The sequence below is a fragment of the Daucus carota genome, chromosome 1 (assembly GCF_001625215.2).
Source record: "Daucus carota subsp. sativus chromosome 1, DH1 v3.0, whole genome shotgun sequence".
In the NCBI taxonomy this organism is placed as follows: Eukaryota; Viridiplantae; Streptophyta; class Magnoliopsida; order Apiales; family Apiaceae; genus Daucus; species Daucus carota.
The window spans coordinates 3,055,314-3,065,115 of NC_030381.2; the positions used below are offsets into that span (position 1 = coordinate 3,055,314).

General features: G+C 33.4%; 1 protein-coding gene across 1 annotated transcript; it reads left to right on the forward strand.

Annotated features, from left to right (window-relative positions):
• On the forward strand, positions 1 to 2,910 carry LOC108194201 (uncharacterized). Its single transcript, XM_017361159.2, has 6 exons — positions 1 to 228; positions 1,279 to 1,406; positions 1,714 to 1,817; positions 1,926 to 2,013; positions 2,177 to 2,238; positions 2,423 to 2,910. The coding sequence occupies exons 1-6, from the start codon at positions 116 to 118 to the stop codon at positions 2,573 to 2,575; spliced, it is 648 nt and encodes a 215-aa protein (XP_017216648.1). The 5' UTR covers positions 1 to 115; the 3' UTR covers positions 2,576 to 2,910.
• The last annotated feature ends 6,892 nt before the right edge of the window (positions 2,911 to 9,802 follow it).

Genomic DNA, 9,802 nt, shown 5'->3' on the forward strand with positions numbered 1-9,802 from the left:
AATAATTTATAAAGCACGGTAACGATAAAATATTCGCAATTATTATACACTTATATACAAGAGAAATGTGATTATTGTCAATTGGAAACCCTAGGGGAGCTCAATTTGGGGGAAAATGGTGTTCTACTTCAAAGCCCGACCCGAAGTAGGCGATTACACCATTTTCATGGGTCTTGATAAGCACGAAAACGAAGAGCTCATCAAATATGGCTTCCCTGAAGACATCTGGTATATAAATTTATTATTTCTTGTTAAAGTTTTGATTTTTATCATGAATTGTTGATTTTTAATGATTTTGTTGGGAAATTAGTTATCTTTTTGCATAAATTAGTTGATTTATTGGGTTTGATATTGTGGGGTTTTGAGAATTTGGGGATTGGTTGTGTGGTTTATTTTTGAGGGGCAAGATTTTTGGGGTGTAGTGTTGAATTGGGTTTTGTTGTCGGTTTATCGATATAGTTTGTGTAGAATATTTAGTAAAATGGGGTATTTTTTTGTTTGGTTGAAATCTTGAAATTATTGAGTTAAGAGTTTACTAATGAAGTTGAGTCTTCGGAGAAAGGGAGGAGGTGTTGTGCTAGTAGAGGTTTTCGGGATTTTAGTTTTAGGTTTTTTTAATCATAGATTGTTGTCTTGCAGTAATAATCCCGGGATGTCAGTGGTTTGAAAATGCTAATATTATTTCGTTCATGATGCTGGATGACAAAATTTATGCCATTTCCAGCGGTAGTGTCTGTTATGCATGTTTGCTTTGAAAAATTAGTCAAAGATAAGTATGTTTGAGTTGAATAGAAAAAGTAAGGGCTGTTGGGATGATTGACGGAAACTGAAATTGAGAAACAGGAATGAAGCCATGAAGGGTATGATAATAGGGGTGTGTGGGAATGTGAATGATATGGGATCTCAAGGTGTATGTAAGGAATAATTTACCCACTTATTGGGAATGAGTCTCCCCATTCTAAACAATCAAATTGCTAATTCAAGCAGTTATACATGGGATTGAGACGGTTCCCGTTAATAGGACTCATAAACCATTAACCAAATGCCCCCCTAAGAAAAGATAGGAAATACTTTACAATTAAGTTTAATACCTTGTCTGAATATCATCAAAAACACAATATATGATGCCCAACAAGCGGGGCCTAAAGTACTCAATTATTTTGATATTTTTTGTAGAACTGAATAAGTGTTACTCATGGCAAGAGTCATATTCAGTTGGCTTTCTAGATATTCTTCTTTGATGTTAGTACTTCCTTCACAGGTTTTTTTCTGCCGCAGGTTCCACGTGGATAAAATGTCTTCAGCACATGTTTATGTAAGATTGCGCAAGGGTCAGGGAATTGATGATATGTCTGAAGGTCTGCTGGAAGATTGTGCACAGCTAGTCAAAGCAAATTCTATCCAAGGTAATTGCTGCATCGATGTACTGTCAAGTACATGTAGTTAATTGATTATGTATATTAAAATGCTTTTAGATTAAAAAAAAATTAAAATTCTTGCCAGAATGTGAAAGAAATCTCTGATTAGTGGAATTCTTGGGTTCTCATATAGTCATATTAAATTTTGAAATGGGTGCTTCCATTATTATTTTTCTGAAATATTTCCTAGCAAGAAAAGATAAAGGTTATCACTTTAGATTACATGTCTTTGATTTTTAAATTTGTATAATACTTTATTTCCATCAACATTGAGTTTTTCTTGCTTATGTGGCAGGAAACAAGGTGAACAATGTTGATGTTGTTTACACTCCATGGCAGAACTTGAAGAAAACCGCGTCCATGGATGTTGGACAAGTTGGTTTTTACAATTCGAAAATGGTATAGCAGTTTGATGTTGCTGAAATTTCTATCATTTTGGCTTTACACATAAATTGCTCCTTTTTTTTTTTTTTTTCTGGATTTCCTTTGTGACGATTCTGTGTTCAGGTACGCACTGTGAGAGTGGAGAAGCGACTCAATGAGGTTGTGAATAGATTGAACAAGACAAAAGTGGAGAGGACCCCTGATTTGAAAGGTAAGCTTTTATTATTTATTTTCTATTTTAGATGAAATATGCTTTTGTAAAGGCACATAAGTTTTATACTTGCTGCTTTACTTGTGTTTTTTTTTTTTTTTTAACTTTATTATTTACGAGTTGGCAAGCTATTAAATATTTATATTGTCTTGTATAATTACAGCTGAACGTGAGGCAGTCAATGCTGCAGAACGAGCAGAAAGGAAACTGCAGCTGAGAGATAAGGTGAGTTTTTAATATAAATTGAAGGATAGGTGTGACATATTGTCTTCCATCCCTCATTAATGGAAACAATTATTCTGACGTGTCGTGTTATGATTTAATTTCATGTGTTTTAGGTTCTTCATATTGGTTTTGACCTATTTTGCATATTTTAGTTTTCTTCATTTACTTCATATTGCTTTTGCAGAAACGAAGGGAGGAGATTGAGAGGCTGGAGAAGGAGAAACAGGCAGAGGTTAGGAGCTACAAGAATCTGATGGTAGCCGAAAAGATGACATCTAACAAAGAGATTGCTGCGACCCAGAAGTCCTTGCAAGAACTCGAAGATGATTTCATGTAAACACAATGAAATTTCGGTATTTTCGTATTTATTGCCTTCTTGCGGTGTCTGGGAAATTCCCAAAGGGAAAAAGAAATGAGAAGAGAAGTGGAAATGAGATATCCATGCGGACAGAACAGAGAAGGAAGGGGGTGTTTGTGACCAGTATTAATTTATGTTGTGTGATATGTAATAGTTAGCCCTGAACCTCTTAATAAGTTGTGACCATAATGTACAATGTGAGAGGTAGGCGGAAGCTCGTTTCTGTGCTCAATATGCATTCTTAACTGGTGGTGATAAATCAACTCCAGAAGTTTATTGCATTCTTAATTGGTGATGGCAAGTCACCTTCATAAGTTTTCTTTTCCCACTGCTTTGTTATTGGGTTACTTGAAACTTTAGGACAAAGAATCTGACTGTAAAAGGTACTGGTGATTTTTTAGAATTTGAAATTTGTCTTTGCCTGTTTGGGAAGGAAATGGTTAATATTTTAAAACCATTTTCACTGGCAAATTGGCTTATTCTTCTCAGCCTGGGGAGCCAGTTCAATTCGTTTATGGTTTTGTATAAACCCTTGATAGATTTGGGCCATTTTTCTATGCCTCTTTGTCAATTTAGAAAACAAATACTAGTCATTCCTTTACAGAAGGAAGAAGGAAAAATGCGTTTCTAAATTATTTTCTCATCTAATGTATGATTGATTTTACTCACACTAACAATAATGGAATCTCCTGTAAGCAAATCATCAAATTAAAATTAGTCATATTTGTTATTGTCACTTAAAGAAATGTTATGTTAATGATATATGATATATTGTACCAATATTTATCTATATTTGTTGGTCTTTTATATATTTTTTATTTTTGCTCGTATGCTTATAAATATAAGTGATTTTATAGTAATATTTTTCTCTAAAACTGGTATTTGTTTGTCTTTTATATATTTTTAACTTTTTTTTTTGCTAACTCATAATTTTTTTAACTCTACTCATATACTTATAAATATTAGTGGTCTTACAGCAATATATTTCTCTAAAATCGTTTAAATTAATAAATTATTGTAAAATACTAAAGCTTTCCGATTTTTGCAATATAACTGTAATGTGCTTCTCCATGGGTATCTGGTAACCATGTATGTAGAGGTATAATCGGCGATTTGACAGCAAAAGCAATAAAAAATCTAATATATAATATTATTTCCAACACCACAGGATATGACTGATTAACTAATGTTGCAAAGTTTAATGTCAGGCTACAATAAGTGTCATTAGTATTATATAAAATAATAATTCATTACGGTAAATAGATATATTAATAAATCATGAATAAGAATATTATTGTGCACTATTAACCACTAACAATTTCGTTAAATTTATATCTTCGTTATACTGCATTATTACAATCAAATATATTATCACAATTTTTCTTAGCGCGATCACATACAAGAGATAGGAGAATTGAAAAGCCGAATAACCGTGTGTTAATCGATACTGTAAGAAAATTTTAACTATGAAGCTTGTAAATCACCGGTAAATATCTCGTCATTAATTAGGATGCATATCCAATCATAATTTCACATGAGTAATAAATATTAAAAACGTCATTAATAAAATATAATATCCGAGATATCAGTATATCTAACTACAAGTTCACATAAATAACAAATAGTAAAGATGAATAATAATATATAATATTTGATATCAGTTACTTATTTACACAAACATAACAGACAATAATATGATATCCTCTCTGAAAAATAATTCGCAAAAATCGAAGTTACATTAAAGTAACGTACACCATCCAACAATAAATTTGAAATTTGAAATATAATAATCGCAACCATACTAATCGAACAAACATACGTTACAAAAATTATCGGATCACTTATTTAACTTATATATAATTTAAAAATTGATATATATTTAACTCTTAACTAAATTAAAATATTAGCTAAATCTCACGTGCTTACCATTTAAATCAGGCAGCAACTTGTCTTGCAAAAAACATCTGGTTTCATAGAAATTTCACATTTATCTGCCATATTTCTACCATAAATATACAAAAAAGTGTCTAACATTTCCGATTTTCAAAATAATATTTATTTACAAAACGCATATTGTAACAACCGCAAAATTTCAAGTACGTAAATAAATTAATCAGTTAATTTTATGCGGTTAAAGTTATTATTTAAATAATTTTGAATTTATTATATTGGTACGCAAAGTATTTAAGGTTAGTAAGAGTTTAGTTTATACTGGCTAGCAAATTAATTTTAGATGCGTACCAATAAAGTTTAAATATTGGTTACGTAAATAAGTTGCTAGACGTATAAGTCATGTTACAATCCAGAAATTTATTAATATTACGGGTTAGCTATAGTAAATATTTCGTTATATATGGTTAGTAAATTTCGATATATTTAGAAAAATCAGAATAATTATTTATTCTAACTTTGGATGATACTTTATATATAAAATAGGAATTTTTTTTAAATTGAGCCGCGACTGAAATATTCGTTAAATAAACGAAATAAATAAAGCAGTTGCGAGACATTAAATTTCGGGTATACACACACACACACACACACACACACACACACATATATATATATTAAAATAAATAAATAAATATTTAAAATTCAAAACCATTAATCAAGCCCGCGGTTTTGAAGGCACACTGGAATTGGAAAAAAAAAAAAACTTGGTGCCCTATTGAGTAGCGCCCAAGTAGTTATCTAATTAGGGCTAATTAAGAAGAGTAATTAGAGGCTAATTATTATGATTAAATGGTAGTATAAAAGGAGGAATTGATATTACATTTTCCCTTTACCAAAGCAAATAACTGAGCCAGGAAGTCGCATAAGGAAAGCAGAAAAGATATCACCGAATCTTTTCTAGTTAAGGTACATATTCTGTAGATTTCTTTTACTTCATGAAATACAAAGCTTCCATATCAGATGTATATTTCCATGTATACTTCATTCATTCATGGACCCCACACACCCTTATTTTATTAATTCTCTTCTATTTCTCCCCGAATTTGACAAAAAGGAATTAAGGTTAGAGCTCATATCTAAACAAATTGGGGCTTTTGATTAATAAGCTATTAAATTAAATAAACTCGTATTTGGTTTATGGTTGATTGAAAAAGGGGGTAGGAGGGGTGCTGGAGAACATTGATGGAGACGGCGAGACTCACCGCCATCGACGGTGACGGGGTGAGTTGAATAAAAGGGGACGAAGCGGGGTGAGTATATGGGTGTGTGTGATGATGATTGTGGGTGGGTTGAGGAGTGAAACACCGCAGCCGCGGTGGTGGTGGTCAGAGGGCTGCTGGGTAGAGAGAGAGAGAAGTGAAAAGGGAAGGGGACGGCGGCGATGGGTCGCCGGAGCCGTGCTCCGACCGTTTAAAAAGCAGGTGCGGGAGATGAGTGAGGAAGTGGAGATGGTAGGAGGGCAGTTTGGTCATTTAATAATTGAGAATTTTAATAAATAATAAAAAGAGGATTGAGATTGTTGGATATTAAAGGTAAAATAAATAAGAACTCAAGATTTAAAATAAAGAAGTTGGATTTAATAAAGATAATTTGAGGATTAAGTTGGTAATCAATAACGGTTTAAGTGGAGCAATGTAGTAAGTGGATTTTAAGTCCTAAACGTGAATAATCTGTAAGTAGAAGGCATATAATATCAAGTTGATTTATTTTTTCTAACAGTGGTGGAACAATTAAATGATCTAGTAACAAATAACTAAGAAGTGATGATTAAGTTGTAAAGAAATATTAGATTAATCGATAGATAAAAGGGTGTTGGATATTGGATAAGAAAAAGAAAAAAAAAACGAAATACATTCTCAAATTCATGTTTTACTATTAGAAATAATTAATAGTTAATTATTACGAGATTCTTAATTCGAGAATACTAAGCTATTCTTGTTGGTATGATTTAGAATTTAAACATTTGAAAAAGGAGGAGCCAGTTGTATATTAAATTTTGGAAATATTGTCAGCTAAGGACATCAGGCAAGTTCACTATCCCTCACTTGACGTGAATTTTTCGTGTCTGTTTGATAATTGTGTGAAAAGTGTTGATTGTGAAGATATTACATTTCGTACCAATGTGAATCGAGAAAAAAATATATCTCCATTTCATTTTGAAGGCTTTAAATATATTGTTCATATATTATTTTCTATAATTCGAGCCCTCCCATTGTACGGGAATGGGCTGATCCTAATAACGATAATATTTTGAATCTTCAAAACTTGAGGTGAATACATTGCAACGATGATCTCACCACAATCAACTTACTCCCTTTTTGGAGATCATCTTATTCTTTGGAAATCTAGTTCTTTTAATTATCCTTCACATCTACCTTCGGGTAATCTTTGTTGAAAGGGTGCATTGTTCGCACTTCTTTGGTAGAGATGAGTAGTGATGATTGGTGTTTGTTTGGGAGAATTTTCGTGTATTCGGAGGAATCTGTTCAAGCTGGTCAACACGAATTTATTAAATTCGTGGTAGAGTTGAAATTTACTATCTGGTAAGACAGATAGTAGGGTTCCAGTGTTAAACCCTGATGCTAGCAAAGAGAGTGTTGGTGTGTCTTCAGTGGTTACGATCAGACCACTAGGACTACACAGGAGAACGGTATTCACGAAATGGTGCTGATCGAGCCATGTAGTGTTACCGAGAGGTGGAAGACCAGCATTTTCTTTACTTGAAATTGTGTTTTCATTTGATGGTAACTGTTTTGTTACTTTGAATTTATTGCCTTCTATGCTTTATTCGCATATCGTGTAATTGTTGTTTTGCGTTATGTGGACTTGCTGAGCAATTAGTTGCTCATTCTTGCATCTACTTTATTCCTTTTGAGCAGTAAAGAGTGGGTACGGCACAACTCAAGAGAACTGCCCGGAATGGGTTTTGGCCAGAAAAAGGAGAAGGCACATCACATGAGCTGAAGCTATTAGGCAACGCTGTTGGTGGTACCAACTATAGTTATTATAATAGTCTGTAATCGGACTTGCTATAATGTAATAAAGTTAGACTTAGTAGTAGTCTTTTAGACGATCGACCCTGGACTTGTGGGTCAAGAGTTGCTTTGTATATTATTAATATGTAATGCAAGTGTTGTTTTGAGCCAGATGTTTAGTGATGGACCAGATCTGCGGGATGCAGATCTGGGGGCGTCACAAGTTTGGTATCAGAGCTGTAGTTATATCCTTAGGATTCGAGAAACCCTAGGAATATAACGAGCGAGAATGACACGAAGATTAAGGTAGGTATCCTAGAAGAACCTATCTCCATATGTTAGAGAACATATGTACCAAATAAATTTTTAGAAAAGGGTTAGTACACCCTAAAGATATAAACACTTATAGTTACGTGCAATCGTGGTAATAACTATTAGTAATGGTGTTTGTTGTATTATATAGATGTCAGGTTACGACTGATTCCGATCCATTGATGGAGATTGAGATAATAGATATCGAGTATGAGAATTCTCCTATACAGATATTAGAGCCACTGACACCTGAGATCATTAACTTAGTATCTGAGGAGATCAAGGATAGAGAATCTTTTGAGTTCACTAAGAGTGCTTGGATGAACATCTTTCTGAGCTAACTTATGTTCCTACTTTGACCACTTCCTTTTCGATTAACACTTCTACTATTCCTCCACCTATTTTTGAGAGTGAGGATCCTTCCATTTTAGGTTTGCTTCAACATTTCGAGCCTACACCTCTTTCTTATAGTCCTATTACCACACATACTTCTGATTGTTGTCATTTTCGGACTGCTGTGTCATCTCTGATTGGAGATGCTCCTATGCCACCTTTCAGTAGTCACACCCATGTTTATACCACACTTAAACCTCGAGTTTGAGTTACACCCCTACTTACTACCATGTCAGAGACTTGTGTACCATTTACTTTCATATCCACTATTTCAGTTTCTGTACCTCATACCGCTCTTTGTCAGATTAGTGGATCTTTCTATGCACTAATTTCTGTACCATCAGGTGGCGACTATGTGCCACTTTCTTTGGTCCATCAGTACCAACTGTTGAGAGAGTCTGCTTTGACTCTAGATTTGGGATTCCAGGATCTTACGATCCTATGTTTATTCTGCGGGTTCAGGATTTCTGACCCGAGTGTTTAGTATGGAGATTGTGTATAAGATTTCTATTTCTATATTAGAGGGACTTCGTACTGATATTGGTGAGATACCCTCCACCAGCTCATGATATGTAAATGTTAAACTTGTCACAATGCTGATAAATAGAGCTTTTTCTGAGTTTCAGCATAGGGTCTCACAGATATTTAAATGATAGATTTGCTTTTTGACTTTTGAGAGATAACACATATAGTCGGTGTGTATCTCAGTTTATAGTATATGATGTATCTAGAGGATATAGAGACACTGTATAGTATCGGAATAGAGGATCATGCGCTTCTCTTTATTTTAGATACAGATGCTACAGTTTCGATCAATAGATCATTCTGGTAGTAGAGACTTATATAAAGTGATCTTTTGTATAGTGATGTTCAGATTAGATTTGATATAGATCAGATTTAATTCTAGATCATGACTTGTACCCTAAAAGCTTCGGATATTATGACAACTTTGGGAAGGATGATCAATCTTGTTGTCTGTTTCTTTGTCTATACCTTCCCTATTCTTCTTGCACTTGTCAACTACTTTTGACCTGTTTCATTCCTGTCAACCTATCTTGCATCTGCTACATCAGTGATCCAATGTGAAATTTTAATGTGTGTATTTATTCAACCTTTTAAAGTTGTTTTTTTTTAGGTTTTCAAAAAGAGAAATGTTCAAATTTCTAAAGTTTTAGAGTTTTCAAAAGAAAAGGTGCAACCTTTAAAGTTCTAAAAGTTTTCAAAAATATGCAAATTTGGTACAACTTGTAATTTCAACCAAAATGTGGAACTTGTTTTCAAAAGTTATATACTGTGTATTTTACAAAATTGCACCTTGTTGTATCTTTGGATAAACCTTGTATTTTGTATAATGGTGAGACCTATTAGACTGTTTTGTCTAATCTTATATATTGAGACGGATTCAAACCAGAATGACAACCCTGTAGATGAATCAATACCAGATGCTCCACCTGGATTTCAACCCAGAACAAATCCTGTTCAATTACTTGTTGATCTTTTTCAACAACATATATATACCCAAGATTTTGAAAACAATCCTGAGAGAAGTTCTTCGAGTCAACTTATCTAACTT